This window comes from Stegostoma tigrinum, chromosome X (genome assembly GCF_030684315.1).
Source record: "Stegostoma tigrinum isolate sSteTig4 chromosome X, sSteTig4.hap1, whole genome shotgun sequence".
Taxonomy (NCBI): Eukaryota; Metazoa; Chordata; class Chondrichthyes; order Orectolobiformes; family Stegostomatidae; genus Stegostoma; species Stegostoma tigrinum.
In genome coordinates this window covers 13743720-13763584 of record NC_081404.1, presented here as the reverse complement: position 1 = coordinate 13763584, position 19865 = coordinate 13743720, and the positions used below count along the sequence as shown (strand labels likewise).

Sequence of the window (19865 nt, the reverse complement as noted above, 5' to 3'; positions counted from 1 at the left end):
CTCTACTGTTTGTAATTTTTATTAATGACTTGGACAAGGGAATTGAAGGATGGGTCAGCAAGTTTGCAGACGACACAAAGGTCGGAGGTGTCGTTGACAGTGTAGAGGGCTGTTGTAGGCTGCAGCGGGACATTGACAGGATGCAGAGATGAGCTGAGAGGTGGCAGATGGAGTTCAACCTGGATAAATGCGAGGTGATGCATTTTGGAAGGTCGAATTTGAAAGCTGAGTACAGGATTAAGGATAGGATTCTTGGCAGCGTGGCGTAACAGAGGAATCTTGGTGTGCAGATACATAGATCCCTTAAAATGGCCACCCAAGTGGACAGGGTTGTTAAGAAAGCATATGGTGTTTTGGCTTTCATTAACAGGGGGATTGAGTTTAAGAGTCGTGAGATCTTGTTGCAGCTCTTTAAAACTTTGGTTGGACCGCACTTGGAATACTGCGTCCAGTTCTGGGCGCCCTATTATAGGAAAGATGTGGATGCTTTGGAGAGGGTTCAGAGGAGGTTTACCAGGATGCTGCCTGGACTGGAGGGCTTATCTTATGAAGAGAGGTTGACTGAGCTCGGTCTGTTTTCATTGGAGAAAAGGAGGAGGAGAGGGGACCTAATTGAGGTATACAAGATAATGAGAGGCATAGATAGAGTTGATAGCCAGAGACTATTTCCCAGGGCAGAAATGGCTAGCACGAGGGGTCATAGTTTTAAGCTGGTTGGAGGAAAGTATAGAGGGGATGTCAGAGGTGGGTTCTTTACACAGAGAGTTGTGAGAGCATGGAATGCATTGCCAGCAGCAGTTGTGGAAGCAAGGTCATTGGGGTCATTTAAGAGACTGCTGGACATGTATATGGTCACAGAAATTTGAGGGTGCATACATGAGGATCAATGGTCGGCACAACATTGTGGGCTGAAGGGCCTGTTCTGTGCTGTACTGTTCTATGTTCTATATTCTAAATAAGACGGGATGAAGCTTGAGGGAGCTAGTGGATGCCGCTGTGATGCAAGGCAAAGAATGCGTTGCAGTACAAAAATGGTATAATTGGAAGGTGTGCAATCTGGCGACATTAATAACACATTTGGAATTTGTAAAGTTCTGGGCTGTCTATGATATCAGTCCAGGGACTTGGGCAAGGTGTGAGACGCTTAGAGTGCTGACGGTTCGGTGGCCCATAGCAGTGCAGCCTGGAGAGTTGGCTCTGGTCAGCCGCGTGGATCCATTGCAATCAGTCCAGCGAGACACAGGAACAGAGTAGCAGAGCTGCAGAAGTATCAGTCAGGGTTCTGGTCACTCATTGATCAGGGCTGCACAGCGAAGCAGCTGAAGTGGTGCACCACGGTCAATGTGAGGTGTCCATCCACAGAAAGTCAAGGTTAGGTGGCGGGTATTCGGGTGCCAGTGCTGCGGGAAAAGGGCGACGAACACAATGGTGGTGAGTAAAGTGAAAAGGCCCTGGGGGACAGCTGAATATATAAGTGGGGAGACGATAAACCGCGGAAGGCTGGAAGTGAATGGGAAAGTGTCGGTTCCCCGGAAATGCTGGCCTATTGACCTGATATCCTTGCAGCTCGGGGGATAAGTGGGCAGGTGCAGACTCGGTTAGACACACAGAACGCACGTCTGAAAGAGCTGCCATTTGTAGCTTCCATTTTGCTGAAAAGCACAAGTGCTCAATGGGAATGGAAATGTCTGAGGCCAGACCCAAAGCTGTTGCCGTTGGTGCTGGGTCCTGTCAGGGAGGGTGCTGCGTATCGCGGCAACGTGAGACTGTTCAAAAGGGAACAGCATTATACACACAGCCAGAAAGTGAAGGTGTCATGCAGCTGCAAACTCATCCAGCTTTGACCCGGTGGCCATCTGTCCACTGAGCGCAAACCAACGACTTAGCGGAAGCACCTTGACCATGTCACGAAAGACGGAACGGGAGCCCTAAAAATCCTTGTGACGCAAAACTAATGTCTGTGCAGCAGATCTGTGAATATTGCATGCAGCAGCGACTTCCGTTTGTCTGCTCATGGTGCAGCACTTCCTCAATGCACACCATGCAACATCATGTCGGGATATGGATGTGTGCTATCAGCACCAACATGCTTGCTTCTGTGCCTCGACACAGTCTCGCAAAACCAGAGAATTGCAATCATTGAACACATAATTGCAAAAGACAGAAATATTGACAAACAGGTGTGCGCCAATGTGCCCTCAAAATGTTACTCTGCTGTCTTGCCTTCAATCTGGGTCTGCGTGTAGCGCCGGCTCACACAGTTCGGGCGGAAAGTGCCTGCAATACAGTGAGGGAAAACTGGTTGTCAGCTTAACCAGCGGGTCACCATGCCTCAGGCAAGACGGAAGCTTGAGAAGGCAGGATCGGCAAGATGGTCGCAGGCACTGCACGGGCTCGACGCGTGCTGCTGCCATCACTCTGCATCGCAAAACAACTGCCCAACCGACTCAGCAAATTGACAGCCAGGATGTTTCAATACTGGGGTATTGCGCAGTTTCAGTGATGGTGCCGGGGTGCTTTCAAGGATGGTGCACTCATTAGTTTCCGTGAGTGTGAACTGAGCGGTTTCGGCGGTGGTGTACTGAATGGTGTGCTGTCATTTGAAGAGGTTATTTTGTCCTGTGGGCTCTCGGAGACATTGTAACGCAGAGGTTTGGAGCTGGCTCATCAAGACCCTTTTTAGTAAACAGGTGATAAAGTCTTGGATTTTGAAAAAAATAAAGCCTGAAGAGGTGGGGTCCGTTCCGGATGTGTCAGCATTGCAGTTGAATGAAGGGAACTATGCAGCTATATGGGAGGAGCTGGCCACAGTTCAATAGTACAATCCCCTCGCACGGATGGCAGTGGAACAACAGTGGCAGGTATTTCTGGATATAATGCAGAAGGTGCAGGATCAGCTCATGGCTGACGAGTCAAGTTAAGGACTGCATAAAGATAAGAGAGAAGTATAACATGGCAAAGATGAGTGGGAAGCGGGAGGACTGGGAAGCTTTTAAAGAGCAACAGCCGATAAGTAAAAAGGCAATAAACAGAGAAAAAATGAGCTATGAAAGAAAACTGGCCAAAAATATAAAGGAGGATAGAAAAAGCTTTTTTGGCGATGTGAAAAGAAAAAAAAATGGTTCAGACTAAAAGTGGGCCCTTGAAGTCAGAAACGGGTGAATTGATAATGGGGAACAAGGAAATGGAGCAAGAGTTGAATAGGTACTTTAGATCTGTCTTCACTAGGGAAGACACAAGAAATCTCCCAGATGCAATAGCGGCTGAAGGACCTCGGGTAATGGACGAACTGAAGGGTATTTCTCAGAGGCAGGAAAAGGTGTTGGATAGACTGTTCGGTCTAAAGGCCGATAAGTCCCCGGGACCTGATGGTGTGCATCCCACGCTACTTCAGGAGGTGGCTCTAGAAATTGTGGACTCGTTGGTAATTATGTTCCAAGGTTCTATAGATTCAGGATCAGTTCCTGTGAATTGGAGGCTGGCAAATGTTGTCGCACTTTTCAAGAAAGGAGGGAGAGGGAAAAGAGGAAATGATAGACCGGATAGGCTGACGTCAGTGGTAGGATAGATGCTGGAGTCAATTATAAAAGATGAAATTACGATTCATTTGGATAGCAGGAACACAATAGGTCAGAGTCAGCATGGATTTACGAAGGGGAAATCGTGCTTGACTAATCTTCTGCAATTTTTGGAGAATGTATCTCTGAAGATGGTTAAGGGAGAAACAGTGGATGTGGTGTACCTGGACTTTCAGAAAGCCTTTGATAAAGTCCCACATCGGAGATTGGTGAACAAAATTAGGGCACATGGTATTGGGGGCAAAATACTGAGTTGGACTGAAAATTGGCTGGCTGACAGGAAGCAAAGTGTAGTGATAAACAGGTCCCTTTCGGAATGGCAGGCATTGCCCAGTGGGGACCGACAAGATTCGGTGCTGGGACGGCAGCTGTTTACGATATATATTAATGATATAGATGAAGGCATTAAAAGTAATATTAGCAAATTTGCAGATGACACAAAGTTGGGTGGCAGTGTGAAATGTGAGGAGGATGTTTTGAGAATACAGGGTGACTTGGACAAGCTGGTTGAGTGGACGGATGCATGGCAGATGCAGTTTAATTTGGATAAATGTGCAGTTATACACTTTGGTGGCAAGAACAGGAAGGCAGATTACTACCTCCATGGAGTCAATTTGGGTAAAGGGGAAGTACAACGAGACCTAGGTGTTCTTGTCAATTAGCCAATGAAAGCAAGCATGCAGGTACAGCAGGCAGTGAAGAAAGCTAATTACATGCTGGCCTTCATAACAAGAGGAATTGAGTATCGGAGCAAAGAGGTCCTTCTTCAGCTGTACAGGGCCCTGGTGAGACTGCACCTGGAGTTTTGTGTGCAGTTTTGGTCTCCAAATTTGAGGAAGGACATTGTTGCTATTGAGGGAGTGCAGTGTAGGCTCACGAGGTCAATTCCCAGAATGGCGGGACTATCGGATGTTGAAAGATTGGAGCGACTGGGCTTGTATACACTTGAGCTGAGAATGATGAGAGGGGATCTGATTGAGGCGTATCAGTTTATTCAGGGATTGGAGACTTTGGAGGCAGGAAGCATGTTTCCGCTGACGGGTGAGTCCAGAACCAGAGGACACAGTTTAAAAATAAGGGCTAGGCCATTTAGAACAGAGTTGAGGAGAAACTTCTTTATCCAGAGAGTGGTGGATATATGGAATGCTCTGCCCAAGATGGCAGTGGAGGCCAACTCTCTGGATGCTTTGAAGAAAGAGATAGATATTAGCTCTTAAAGACAGTGGAATCCAGGGTTATGGGGAGAAGGCAGGAACAGGATACTGACTGTGGATGATCAGCCATGATCATAACGAATGGGGGTGCTGGCTCGAAGGGCCGAATGGCCGATTCCAGTAGCTATTGTCTATTGTCTATAGATTTCGGGACTTTTTCATGCAGCATCAGAAGCTGTTGGAGTCTCAACAGAGTTGGGAGCTTGGGTGAATGTCTCCGGATCGCTACTTTCTTTGTATTTTCTCCGGGTGATATTTCCCTCCTAGACTGGAGAAATGTGTGTGAGAATCTGTGCCTGAATTTTCCCTTTACCCAATGGATGTTGCTTATGGGATGCTTCTGTATTGGCACAGGAAGTAAGTAATAATTACTGTATTTATCCTTCTATGAAGATTTCCAATACAGTTGTTATTCCAAATGCTTCCTTCCTTGGTTGTATTTTAAGTAGAGCTTAACATCATGTGGTTTGATGAGTCGTAGTTCATTTGGGACACACACATTATATTTACATTTCTGATCAGAACGAGTGAAGGTCTAGATAAGTTGGTAAAATATTTTGAGGGAATCTGGTCAGATTCACAACAGTGGTTTCACTGACGTTGGACTGAATAGTTTCATTCATGGCTGACAGCTTATTTTCAGTGTTGGGGTATTTGTGCCGACATGCTAACTACAAAGACGTCTTTCTACGTGTCATCATACTTGTCGAAATGTAACGATATTGGAGTGGGCACTTCTTGAATTACACAACAATGGATGAGCATTGTCCTTTTCATTCATTTAACATTGTGCTGCTCAAAAAGCAATCGAGTTGTGCAGTTTACACGTTTATTCAGCCGGACAGCAATGCCATAAGGTAAATCAACGAACAAAATTACACATCAAAGTGAAACAGAGTTCAACAGCGAAAGCTTTGCTTTAATTCCCATTTTAAAGATACCAACAAATACAGTGTGAACGTCCTGACTGCATTTCCCACAAACCCAAACTTTCACAAAGTTTACTTTATTTTGTAAACTGATGAAGATGTCGCTGTAGACTTCATGTCATTTAAGTATGAAACGTGAACAGGTTAATGCAGTCATTCCGAGTAGCAGACATGAAGTGAATATAAAGATGTCAACCGCCGCTCTAAAAACAGTACTGAGGGAAAGTATAACCTCTGACAATGAACGGCTGGGAGGCACTGATGGTTTCAAATGATCCCTTGTTGACTGAGTCCTGTGCTCGACACCTCATACGTGGTTCGTCCACCCACCGTCGCTCTGTTGCTCGCGTAAGAGCCACTTGAACTCAGTGAGGTCTCATAGGAAGATGATCCAGCTCCCCAACCCAAGCCTTGTTGCAAACCACCTGTCAAAGGGGCACAGAGAGAGAGAGAGAAAAAAAAACTTTTCTTGTAATCTTGGTGCTACAATTGAAAGTATAATTGCAAAATGATAAAGTAACTCAATTTGTGTTGTATCTTTCGCAAAGTACGACAGCCCAAGATGTTTTGCAGCCGCTTTCTCCAAGAAACAATTTGAAACCCTATAAATCCATCAGGACGATGAGAAAAAGCATGCGGAAAATCTAGCCCTTGAAGGAGGCGACTGGGAAGGAGAATGAAGGAAATGCTGACAGAAGGAATTCCGAGAATTGGAGCCTCATGAACTGAAAGCTGGTTGGGTGATGTCAATCAGGGATGTGAAGTAGGCTGGCAAGGGCTGGTGATTACCGATCAATTTACAAGGCCAAATGATACAAGCATCTGATGTTGAAGGTGGGAAATGATGATGGCTGATTGGAATGAAGCTGAGCAGAACCTGACCAGAAAGAATCATCACACTTCACTTGGACCGCAAATTCTCTTACCTTGGCTCTGGACTTGCTGGATGTTGAGGGTTTTAACCCCACTTGCCATCCTGTTGAGAAATGAAACACACTCAGATCGCAGCAGGAAATTGCAGGAAATCACAGTCACCCTTTCACTCCGTTTTCCCAAGTTCCTCCCTCACCCAGAGACTCTGACATCTGCTGGGATGCACTTCTGAAAGGGCACTGTCAGCTTCCTTCGCCTCAGGCAAAGTGCCCAGTCTTTAGGTGCTGCTGTCACAGGCAGCAGGGGCCAGCAGGCCATGGGAGCGTGAGGAACGGGACAGCTGACCTTTACCCGGGACATGTAGATAATGAAGTGATTGTCACTCCCAGTGCCTGCAGTCCATTCCATTCTCAGAGACCAGAGCTCCCAGTCAACTGCAAGGACGGACTGCAATTTGCCAGCACGGGACTCAATGTGATGGCTGCGATTAGCGACTGGCCCTGATCTTACCTTGCCTCCTCTCCCTCCAGCATTTTCTTGTAGGTCCCAATTTCAATGTCCAGTGCAAGCTTGATGCCCACCAGCTGTTCGTACTCCCTGGCTTGTTTGGAAAGCTCTTGCCCGGCTCTCAAGATGGCCTCTTCCAGTTCGCTAATCCTCATCCGAGAGTCTTTCAGAGAATTCTCGCCGCGTTCCTCTGCTTCTCGGATTGCATCTTCCAGTTTCAGACGCTGAGGAACATAAATATTCATTCGGCCAGTTTCTTCAGTATTTACTGGGGTCAGCTCAGTGTTCAGAACGACACCGAGGCAAAACGCTCCCGCCCCGCGCAATGATTTGCGGAGGGCGGCGTGACTGGCCAGCCACTGATTCCAATCGGAAAGGACAGCAGTCAGACCCCCCACGCGTTCAGAAAAGAACCCAGCTGAGCTGATCCTATCCCCTTATTGCCTTCCCGATAATAATGTCGGACAGAGAGGTAAGACAGAGAGAGTAAAAGAGACGTACAGATATTTACAACCGTTTCCCACCCCCTGTTCGCTTTCACACCTTTGCCTACCTCCTTTTTCAGGGCATCGATGGATGCTTTCAGTTTCCGGATTTGATCTGTCGACTGTTTAATCTCTGACTTCAGCATATTGAGATCATCGCCACATTGTCCAGACGCCATGGCCAGTTCCTGCATCTGCAAACAGACATTGGGAACACGTTAGTCCCACAGTTCACTTTGCAGCCCGCTGGATAAGAACGCGACAGCGACACGTAATCTTCACCTTGGTTTGTTTCCAAGTTTCCGCTTCCTCACGGCTCTGCTGGGCGCAGGCTTCGTACTGCCTCCTGGCATTGGCGAGGAGCTCCTCGACATCGAATTTCGGACCGCCCTCCAATTGCACATTGACACATGTGTTCTGTATCTGGGCTTGCAGCTCCCGGATTTCCTACATGTGGGCGGGGGCGGGGAGGCGGATGAAGATTGCAAGGTGATTGAAAACCATTCGGGCTACATTGCATGAGACTCGAATGGAAAGCAGATCAGAAAACGATAACAGCCCGACCATTGCCACGTGTTTACCTCTTCATAGATAGACCGCAGGAAATCGATTTCATCTGTCAGACCTTCCAGTTTAGCTTCCAGCTCCACTTTGCTCATGTACGAGTCATCAACATCCTAAAGAGCAGAGGGAGGGAATGCATTGATGAAAGTGAGCAAAAGTCGCCGCAAACGGAGATCTGTACCGCGCATCGTTATAAAAGTCACCTTCTTGACCAGGACAAACTCATTTTCCATTTCCGTCCGCTTGTTGATTTCATCTTCGTACCTGGAACGAAAGAGATTGTTTTACCGATGCTCAGTCTTTCAGCCTGATCCCTATCACCGTCCCTGTTTTGTCTCTGTCTCCGCTCGTCGTTACCTTTCCGTCCCGACACAAGACACACACTGTCAGACGATGTTGTCGGAAGCATCAGTCGTGCTCCCACTTCAATCAAACGAGCGCGCAGACGAGAAGCGGCACAGCCCTGTGCAGTTCGGTTCGGTCTACATGGCAATGCTGCGGACAATTCCGTCAGCTGTCATTCTACCGGTTTGGCAAAGCGAACTCATTCTGTCCCTGGTATTTCTGTTTGGTTCGGACACGAACCCGCCTCCGAAGCAACCCGTGACTAAACTCAGCTGCAGCTCACTTACTTGCACTTATAGTCCTCGACCAGAGCTTGCATTTGGACCAGGTCTGCCTCGAACCTCAGCTTCTCCTGGCCAAGTGCCTCCAGTTGTTTCTTCAGATTGTCAATGTAGACCTGGAACATGCTCTCGATGTTGGATTTGTATTCGCCTTGATCCTGCAGAAGTTTCAGTTTGATATTCAGCTCAGTATTGATCCTTTCCAAATACCGAACCTGGCGGGGTGAGATGGAGAGACAGATAGTTAGACGTTGCGACGGACACCACAAGGCACGAGAGAAAACGACACGGAGGACGCATTTGACAAACCCACCCGCCTGGGCAGCACTGAACATTACCTTGCCAACGAAGTCCGCGAACTGGTTATTGAGTCCCTGAAGCTGCTTGCTCTCCTCCACTCGGATAGCCCGCTGGGTGGTATCGATTTGAGGCAAAGGGGTGCTCAGGTCCAGGGCAGCGGTTCTCTGGATCAGCCCTTGAGACATACCACCCCCATATCCCCGGTAGCCCATTGAGCCTAAACCAGCCGCACCGACACTTATTCGGCTGAAGCTCGATCCACCGCCGCCACCATATCTGCTGGAGCCCAACACCGAGCCTCGGGAGATTCGGGCGCTTGAAACGGACTGTGTCGGTCTCAGGATGACACTTTGGGAGCTCCTGGGTCCCCGAACACCCCCTCCGCTTCCCGACAGGATCAGTCCAGTGGAAAACCCGGCTGCTCCGCCAATTGGGCCTCCCCCTCGGCTCCTGCTGCTGCGGGAGGTGCTGCTGGTGGTGCTGCTGATGATTTTCGATGTCATTTCGAGGTTTTTCACGACGTAGACACAGACTCGCAGAGAGAGAGAGAGAGAGAGCACAGTCAGAAAGTGAACGGCTCGGTGGAGCTGAGGACGGACTCGGCTGCTTTTATGTCCGTGTGAGTCTGGGTTGGCCAAGGGGCTGTCTGTTGACAAGGAACCGCCCAGAATGGAGCAAGCCGGAGAGGGGAGGAACCAGCCGCCGCCCTGTGCCCCTGGGCCGGGGAGGAGAGGTGGGACCTGCACCTTTGCCGAGCGCCAACACCTGATTCTTTGCTTAGCTCGCCACTTGCAATCAGTCCAAGGTTCTCCAACACCGCCCACTCCTCCTAACCACCACCCCATTTTACATCGTCAGCTGTTTCAGGCCTTTTCTCAACTGGGCAGTCCCTGCTTCAACCGCATCTTCTCCTGAATGGTCACCCCTTTGCCAACCCATTACCCACATCCAGCTTTCCCCATTCACTTCATAGCCGGGATTTCGCAAATCCCGGTCGACCCGCGCACCCCTCCATGTTCGGACACTCCTTCTGGTCCCGAACCCACTTTTCTTTCTCCCTGTTTGGGCTCCCTTCAACCCTCAGACATTCTGGGCATTCCTCCACCGCTGCCCTCTTTGCACATTCGCCACTGTCTCCTCCCAAATAGTGCGTGCCTTTCTTCGAATACATTTTGAACATAAAAATCTGCCTCTTGGATCGTGTTTCTGATGTTGAACGTATGATTCGAAGTTGTTAAGTGCCTTGCTGACAGCGTTCGAGCGCTGAGTTGGTTTGGTGCTTGTTGGGGGGTGCGGGTGACAGGATGCAGCGAGCAAGAAGTGTGTGAGAGGCGCTTGGAACGATCCCCTTTGCACAGTCGCGCAGTTCCCGAGGACTGTGTTCCAGAGGCTCCACCAACTGGTGAAACGGGTGAATTCACAGGATCTCCAGCGCCTTCTCTTCCACAAGCAGCATCAAATGGAAAGTTCAGCGCTTTGGTGATGTGGTGGGAATGTCCCTAGCTCTGAGTAAGGAGGCCTGAGTTGCAGTCCTACTTGCTGCACAGTCGTGTCACAGCGTCTGAATATACACAACGAACTTTACAGTGCAGTTTGTGAACAGTTCTGGTCACCGCATTGTAAGAAGGAGGTGGAAGCTCTGGAAAGGGTGCAGAGGAGATTTACTAGGATGTTGCCTGGTATGGAGGGAAGGTCTTACGAGGTAAGGCTGAGGGACTTGAGGCTGTTTTCATCAGAGAGAAGACGGTTGAGAGGTGACTTAATTCAAACATATAAACTAATCAGAGAGTTAGATAGGGTGGATAGGGAGAGCCTTTTTCCTAGGATGGTGACGGCGAGCACGAGGGGTCAGAGCTTGAAATTGAGGGGTGAAAGATATGGGACAGATGTCAGAGGTAGATTGTTTACTCAGAGAGTAGTAAGGGAAAGGAACGCTTTGCTGGCAACGGCAGTAGATTCGCCAACTTTAGGTACATTTAAGTCGTCATTGGACAAGCATATGGACGTACATGGAATAGTGTCGGTTAGATGGGCTGAAGATCGGTATGACAGGTCTGCACAACATCGAGGTCCGAAGGGCCTGTACTGTGCTGTAATGTTCTATGTTTTATGTTCTATGATCAGTTTGCAGCTTTTCTGGTCGCGTCTGAATCTTGGATATGGCCAGACCAGCAAGCAAGTCTCAGGCTCCCACCCACGAATGATCTTAGTCGCAGTTTCTGGAAATCAATGAGATTGGAAGGCAGCTGGTCACTGAGTGCAACTTGCAACACGATCTGGACCTTGGAGTTTGGTGAATGACGGAGTTTGGAGAGAGCGACGAGCTGCTTTTCTGACTTGGGCAGTCTCATGAAAATTAGCAATGGAAGATTGCGTGAGAGCGGGCAGAGAGCCCATGGGAATTGAGCGCTGTGCACCATTACACCCACCACATTGTACAACCACCAAACCCCCAAACACATGGTTAAATAAATGGCGACATTCCAGTCAAATGGGGACGTTGAGTATTTTGTTCACCACTGTTTAAATTGAACAGATGTTTCAGGGATTGTAAGGCTTCGTGAATATTAGAAAACTTCACTACAGTGTTATAATGAGCTTATCGGGAAGAGCAGTGTTGATTATTTACAATGAAAGTAAATAAATAAGGCAGAATGAAGCCTGAGGGAGCTAGTGGATGCCGCTGTGATGCAAGGCAAAGAATGCGTTGCAGTACCAAAACGGTATAATTGGAAGGTGTGCAATCTGGCGACATGAATAACGCCTTTGGGATTTGTAAAGTTCTGGGCTGTCTATGATATCAGTCCAGGGGCTTGGGCAAGGTGTGAGGCGCTCAGAGTGCTGACGGTTCGGTGGCCCATAGCAGTGCAGCCTGGAGAGTTGGCTCTGGTCAGCCGCGTGGATCCATTGCAATCAGTCCAGCGAGACACAGGAACAGAGTAGCAGAGCTGCAGAAGTATCAGTCAGGGTTCTGGTCACTCATTGATCAGGGCTGCACAGCGAAGCAGCTGAAGTGGTGCACCACGGTCAATGTGAGGTGTCCATCCACAGAAAGTCAGGGTTAGGTGGCGGGTATTCGGTTGCCAGTGCTGCGGGAAAAGGGCTACGAACATAATGGTGATGAGAAAAGTGAAAAGGCCCTGGGGGACAGCTGAATATATCAGTGGGGAGACGATAATCCGCGGAAGGCTGGATGTGAATGGGAAAGTGTCGGTTCCCCGGAAATGCTGACCTATTGACCAGATATCCTTGCAGCTCGGGGGATAAGTGGGCAGGTGCAGACTCAGTTAGACACACAGAACGCACGTCTGAAAGAGCTGCCATTTGTAGCTTCCATTTTGCTGAAAAGCACAAGTGCTCAATGGGAATGGAAATGTTTGAGGCCAGGCCCAAAGCAGCTGCCGTTGGTGCTGGGTCATGTCAGGGAGGGTGCTGCGTATCGCGGCAACGTGAGACTGTTCAAAAGGGAACAGCATTATACACACAGCCAGAAAGTGAAGGTGTCATGCAGCTGCAAACTCATCCTGCTTTGACCCGGTGGCCATCTGTCCACTGAGCGCAAACCAACGACTTAGCGGAAGCACCTTGACCATGTCACGAAAGACGGAACGGGAGCCCTAAAAATCCTTGTGACGCAAAACTAATGTCTGTGCAGCAGATCTGTGAATATTGCATGCAGCAGCGACTTCCGTTTGTCTGCTCATGGTGCAGCACTTCCTCAATGCACACCATGCAACATCATGTCGGGATATGGATGTGTGTTATCAGCACCAACATGTTTGCTTCTGTGCCTCGACACAGTCTCGCAAAACCAGAGAATTGCAATCATTGAACACATCATTGCAAAAGACAGAAATGTTACTCTGCTGTCTTGCCTTCAAACTAGGTGTGCGTGCAGTGCCGGCTCACACAGTTCGGGCGGAAAGTGCCTGCAATACAGTGAGGGAAAACTGGTTGTCAGCTTAACCAGCGGGTCACCATGCCTCAGGCAAGACGGAAGCTTGAGAAGGCAGGATCGGCAAGGTGGTCGCAGGCACTGCACGGGCTCGACGCGTGCTGCTGCCATCAATCTGCATCGCAAAACAACTGCCCAGCCGACTCAGCTAATTGACAGCCAGGATGTATCAATACTGGGGTATTGCGCAGTTTCAGTGATGGTGCCGGGGTGCTTTCAAGGATGGTGCACTCATTAGTTTCCGTGAGTGTGAACTGAGCGGTTTCGGCGGTGGTGTACTGAATGGTGTGCTGTCATTTGAAGAGGTTATTTTGTCCTGTGTGCTCTCGGAGACATTGTAAGGCAGAGGTTTGGAGCTGGCTCATCAAGACCCTTTTTAGTAAACAGGTGATAAAGTCTTGGATTTTGAAAAAAATAAAGCCTGAAGAGGTGGGGTCCGTTCCGGATGTGTCAGCATTGAGTTGAATGAAGGGAACTATGCAGCTATATGGGAGGAGCTGGCCAAAGTTCAATAGTACAATCCCCTCGCACGGATGGCAGTGGAACAACAGTGGCAGGTATTTCTGGATATCATGCAGAAGGTGCAGGATCAGCTCATGGCTGACGAGTCAAGTTAAGGACTGCATAAAGATAAGAGAGAAGTATAACATAGCAAAGATGAGTGGGAAGCGGGAGGACTGGGAAGCTTTTAAAGAGCAACAGCCGATAAGTAAAAAGGCAATAAACAGTGAAAAAATGAGCTATGAAAGAAAACTGGCCAAAAATATAAAGGAGGATAGTAAAAGCTTTTTTAGCGATGTGAAAAGAAAAAAAAATGGTTCAGACTAAAATTGGGCCCTTGAAGTCAGAAACGGGTGAATTGAACATGGGGAACCAGGAAATGGAGGAAGAATTGAATAGGTACTTTAGATCTGTCTTCACTAGGGAAGACACAAGAAATCTCCCAGATGCAATAGTGGCTGAAGGACCTAGGGTAATGGACGAACTGAAGGGTATTTCTCTTAGGCAGGAAAAGGTGTTGGATAGACTGTTCGGTCTGAAGGCCGATAAGTCCCCGGGACCTGATGGTGTGCATCCCACGGTACTTCAGGAGGTGGCTCCAGAAATTGTGGACTCGTTGGTAATTATGTTCCAAGGGTCTATAGATTCAGGATCAGTTCCTGTGAATGGGAGGCTGGCAAATGTTGTCGCACTTTTCAAGAAAGGAGGGAGAGGGAAAAGAGGAAATGATAGACCGGTTAGCCTGACATCAGTGGTGGGAAAGATGCTGGAGTCAATTATAAAAGATGAAATTACGATTCATTTGGATAGCAGGAACAGAATCGGTCAGAGTCAGCATGGATTTACGAAGGGGAAATCGTGCTTGACTAATCTTCTGGATTTTTTGGAGAATCTATCTCTGAAGATGGTTAAGGGAGAAACAGTGGATGTGGTGTACCTGGACTTTCAGAAAGCCTTTGATAAAGTCCCACATCGGAGATTGGTGAACAAAATTGGGGCACATGGTATTGGGGGCAAAATACTGAGTTGGACTGAAAATTGGCTGGCTGACAGGAAGCAAAGAGTAGTGATAAACACAACCCTTTCGGATGGCAGGCATTGCCCAGTTGGGTACCACAAGATTCGGTGCTGGGACCGCAGCTGTTTACGATATATATTAATGATATAGATGAAGGCATTAAAAGTATTACTAGCAAATTTGCAGATGACACAAAGTTGGGTGGCAGTGTGAAATGTGAGGAGGATGTTTTGAGACTACAGGGTGACTTGGACAAGTTGGTTGAGAGGTCGGATGCATGGCAGATGCAGTTTAATGTGGATAAATGTGCAGTTATACACTTTGGTGGCAAGACCAGGAAGGCAGATTTCTACCTCCATGGAGTCAATTTCGGTAAAGGGGAAGTACAACGAGACCTAGGTGTTCTTGTCAATTAGCCAATGAAAGCAAGCATGCAGGTACAGCAGGCAGTGAAGAAAGCTAATTACATGCTGGCCTTCATAACAAGAGGAATTGAGTGTCGGAGCAAAGAGGTCCTTCTTCAGCTGTACAGGGCCCTGGTGAGACTGCACCTGGAGTTTTGTGTGCAGTTTTGGTCTCCAAATTTGAGGAAGGACATTGTTGCTATTGAGGGAGTGCAGTGTAGGCTCACGAGGTCAATTCCCAGAATGGCGGGACTATCGGATGTTGAAAGATTGGAGCGACTGTGCTTGTATACACTTGAGCTGAGAATGATGAGAGGGCATCTGATTGAGGCGTATAAGTTTATTCAGGGATTGGAGACTTTGGAGGCAGGAAGCATGTTTCCGCTGACGGGTGAGTCCAGAACCAGAGGACACAGTTTAAAAATAAGGGCTAGGCCATTTAGAACAGAGTTGAGGAGAAACTTCTTTAGTCAGAGACTGGTGGATATATGGAATGCTCTGCCCAAGATGGCAGTGGAGGCTAACTCTCTGGATGCTTTGAAGAAAGAGATAGATATTAGCTCTTAAAGACAGTGGAATCCAGGGTTATGGGGAGAAGGCAGGAACAGGATACTGACTGTGGATGATCAGCCGTGATCATAACGAATGGGGGTGGTGGCTCGAAGTGCCGAATGGCCGATTCCAGTAGCTATTGTCTATTGTCTATAGATTTCGGGACTTTTTCATGCAGCATCAGAAGCTGTTGGAGTCTCAACAGAGTTGGGAGCTTGAGTGAATGTCTCCGGGTCGCTACTTTCTTTGTATTTTCTCCGGGTGATATTTCCCTCCTAGACTGGAGAAATGTGTGTGAGAATCTGTGTCTGAATTTTCCCTTTAACCAATGGATGTTGCTTATGGGATGCTTCTGTATTGCCACAGGAACATAGAACATTACAGCACAGTACAGGCCCTTCGGCCCTCGATGTTGTGCCGACCTGTCATACCGATCTCAAGCCCATCTGACCTACACTATTCCATTTACGTCCATATGCTTGTCCAATGACGACTTAAATGTACCGAAAGTTGGCGAATCTTCTACTGTTGCAGGCAAAGCATTCCATTCCCTTACTACTCTCTGAGTAAAGAAACTACCTCTGACATCTGTCCTATATCTTTCACCCCTCAATTTAAAGCTATGCCCCCTCGTGCTCGCCATCACCATCCGAGGAAAAAGACTCTCCCTATCCACCCTATCTAACCCTCTGATTATTTTAGATGTTTCAATTAAGTCACCTCTCAACCTTCTTCTCTCTAATGAAAACAGCCTGAAGTCCCTCAGCCTATCCTCGTAAGACCTTCCCTCCATACCAGGCAACATCCTAGTAAATCTCCTCTGCACCCTTTCCAAAGCTTCCACATCCTTCTTACAATGCGGTGACCAGAAATGTACACAATATTCCAAGTGCGGCTGCACCAGAGTTTTGCACAGCTTCACCATAACCTCTTGGTTCCGGTACTCGATCCCTCTATTAATAAAAGCTAAAACACTGTATGCCTCCTTAACAGCCCTGTCAACCTGGGTGGCAACTTTCAAGGATCTGTGTACATGGACACCGAGATCTCTCTGCTCATCTACACTACTAAGAATCTTAGCATTAGCCCAGTGCTTTGCCTTCTGGTTACTCCTACCAAAGTGCATCACCTCACACTTGTCTGCATTAAACTCCATTTGCCACCTCTCAGCCCAGCTCTGAAGCTTATCTATGTCTCTCTGCAACCTACAGCATCCTTCGTCACTATCCACAACTCCACCGACCTTAGTGTCATCTGCAAATTTACTAACCCATTCTTCTACACCCTTATCCAGGTCATTTATAAAAATGACAAACAGCAGTGGACCCAACACCGACCCTTGTGGTACACCACTAGTAACTGGTCTCCAGGATGAACATTTCCCATCAACTCACCCTCTGTCTTATTTCAGCAAGCCAATTTCCGATCCAAATTGCTATATCTCCCACAATTCCATTCCTCTGCATTTTGTACAATAGCCTACTGTGGGGAACCTTATCGAACACCTTGCTGAAATCCATATACGCCACATGAACTGGTTTACTTTCATCTACCTGTTTGGTCACCTTCTCAAAGAACTCAATAAGGTTTGTGAGGAACGATCTTCCCTTCACAAAACCGTGCTGACTATCCCTAATCAATTTATTCTTTTCTAGATGATCATAAATCCTATCCCTTATAACCTTTTCCAACACTTTACCAACAACTGAGGTAAGGCTCACTGGTCTATAATTACCAGGGTTGTCTCTACTCCCCTTCTTGAACTGGGGAACCACATTTGCTATCCTCCAGTCATCTGGCACTATTCCTGCAGACAATGACGAGTTAAAGATCAATGCCAAAGGCTCGGCAATCTCCTCCCTGGCTTCCCAGAGGATCCGAGGATAAATCCCATCTGGCCCAGGGGACTTATCTATCTTCACCCTCTGTAGGAATTCTAATACCTCTTCCTTGTGAACCTCAATCCCACCTAGTCTAGTAGCCTGTATCTCAGTATTCTCCTCGACAACATTGTCGTTTTCTAGAGTGAATACTGTTGAAAAATATTCATTTAGCGCTTCCCCTATCTCATCTGAGTCCACACAAAACTTACCACTACTATCCTTGATTGGGCCTAATCTTACTTTCGTCATTCTTTTATTCCTTAAATACCTATAGAAAGCCTTAGGGTTTACCCTGATCCTATCTGCCAACAACTTCTCATGTCTCCTCCTGGCTCTTCTGAGCTCTCTCTTTAGGTCTTTCCTGGCTACCTCGTAGCCCTCAAGTGCCCTAACTGAGCCTTCACATCTGATCCTAACATAAGCCTTCTTCTTCCTCTTGACCAGAGATTCCACCTCCTTCGTAAACCACAGTTCCCGCACTCTACAGCATCCTCCCTGCCTGACAGGTACATACTTACCTAGGACACACAGGAGCTTTTCCTTGATGAAGCTCCACATTTCCAATGTGCCCATCCCCTGCAATTTCCTTCCCCATCCTATGCTCCCTAGATCTTGCCTAAACGCATCGTAACTGCCTTTCCCCCAGCTATAACTCTTGTCCAGTGGTATACACCTATCCCTTTCCATCACTAAAGTAAACATAACAGAATTGTGATCGCTATCACCAAAGTGCTCACCTACTTCCAAATCTAACACCTGGCCGGGCTCATTACCCAGTACCAAATCTAATGTGGCTTCGCCCCTTGTTGGCCTATCTACATACTGTGTCAGGAAGCCCTCCTGCACACACTGGACAAAAACTGACCCATCTATAGTACTTGAACTATAGTGTTCCCAGTCAATATCTGGAAAGTTGAAGTCCCCCATGACAACTACCCTGTCTCTCTCACTCCTATCGAGAATCATCTTTGCTATCCTTTCCTCTACGTCTCTGGAACTATTCGGAGGCCTATAGAAAACTTCCAACAGGGTGACCTCTCCTTTCCTGTTTCTAACCTCAGCCCATACTACCTCAGTTGAGGAGTCCCCAAACATCCTTTCTGCAACTGTAATACTGCCCTTGACCAACAATGCCACACCTCCGACCCTTTTACCATCTTCTCTGTTCTTACTGAAACACCTAAATCCCGGAACCTGCAACAACCGTTCCTGTCCCTGCTCTATCCATTTTGTATCAGTTTGCACCGTAGAAGATACCAGCAGCATACCAGAACCTCAAGAAAATCAGGGGCAGAGGTGAGTGTAGTGGCCATCATGAAGGCAATGGTGCTGTAGAAGTTGAAATTTCTGAAGGCGGATAAATTGCTTGGATCAAATGTATTACATCTCCGAGTCCTGATGAAGGAGACAGCTGAAGAGATTATAAAGCTATTGGTGGTGATTTTTCAGGGGTCACTGGAGTCAGGAAGGGTCCCAGAGGATTGGAAAATGGCTAATGTAACATTCCTGTTTAAGAAGGGAGGGAGGCAGACGGCATTAAGTTTGGTGGAGGAGCAGATAGTGAAGGGGACTGTTGGAGAATGCAGCACAATGTGGATAGATTGGAGAGTTGGGCGGAGAAATGGCAGATGGAGTTCAATTCAGGCAAATGCGGGGTGATGCACTTTGGAAGATTCAATTCAAGGCGTGGATAGGAAAAAGCTTTTTCCCAGAGTGGAGGACTCAATTACTAAGGGTCACGATTTCAAGGTGGGAGAGGAAAAGTTTGAGGGACATATGCGTGGAAAGTTCTTACCTCAGAGGGTGGTAGGTGCCTGGAATGCGTTGCCAACGGAGCTAGTAGAGGCAGGGAGCAGAGGGATACAGATTCTTGGAAATTAAGTGACAGGTTTAGATGGAGGATCTGGAAATTGGCACAGGCTTGGAAGACTGAAGGGCCTGTTCCTGTCCTGTAATTTTCTTTGTTCTTTGAGGCAGAAGACAGGAAACTACAGGCTGGAAAACCTGACTTCAGTCATTTGTAAGATTTTAGAATCCATTATTAGATTAGATTCCCTACAGAGTGGAAACAGGCCCTTTGGCCCAACAAGTCCACACTGCCCCTTGAAGCATCCCACCCAGACCCATCCCCCCTATAACCCACACACCCCTGAACACTACGGGAATTAGCATGGACAATCCATCCAGCCTGCACACCTTTGGACTGTGGGAGGAAACCAGAGCACCCGGAAGAAACCCATGCAGACATGGGGAGAACGTGCAAACTCCACACAGACAGTCACCTGAGGCTGGAATTGAACCTGGGTCCCAGGTGCTGCGAGGCTCAGTGCGAACCATTGAGCCACCATGCCGCCCTTAAGGATGAGTTTGCAGAGTACTTGTAAGTGCATGGGAAAATACAGCTGAGTCAGCTTGGTTTCATTAAGGGGAAGTCACACCTGACAATTCTGTTAGAATTCTTTGAGGAGCAAATTAG

The 19865-nt window shown here is 47.8% G+C and overlaps 1 protein-coding gene across 1 annotated transcript; it reads right to left on the bottom strand.

Annotated features, from left to right (window-relative positions):
• Window positions 1-5604: 5604 nt before the first annotated feature.
• On the bottom strand, window positions 5605-9936 carry LOC132207531 (keratin, type II cytoskeletal 8-like). The gene is made up of 9 exons (XM_059643433.1): window positions 9115-9936; window positions 8783-8991; window positions 8354-8414; window positions 8168-8263; window positions 7869-8033; window positions 7655-7780; window positions 7105-7325; window positions 6648-6697; window positions 5605-6146 (listed from the first exon to the last, which is right to left on the bottom strand). Exons 1-9 carry the CDS (start codon window positions 9919-9921, stop codon window positions 5989-5991), a joined length of 1893 nt encoding a protein of 630 aa, XP_059499416.1. The 5' UTR covers window positions 9922-9936; the 3' UTR covers window positions 5605-5988.
• Between the last annotated feature and the right edge of the window lie 9929 nt (window positions 9937-19865).

Bases quoted from the DNA above. Each gene is read 5' to 3' on its own strand.
- LOC132207531 (XM_059643433.1), bottom strand. From the start codon at position 9,921: ATGGGGTGGTGGTTAGGAGGAGTGGGCGGTGTTGGAGAACCTTGGACT. The intron at 8,415-8,782 runs GTAAGTGAGCTG...CTTTCGTTCCAG, and splicing joins GTCGAGGACTATAAGTGCAA to GTACGAAGATGAAATCAACA. The intron at 6,147-6,647 runs GTAAGAGAATTT...CCCCTTTGACAG, and splicing joins CCAGCAAGTCCAGAGCCAAG to GTGGTTTGCAACAAGGCTTG.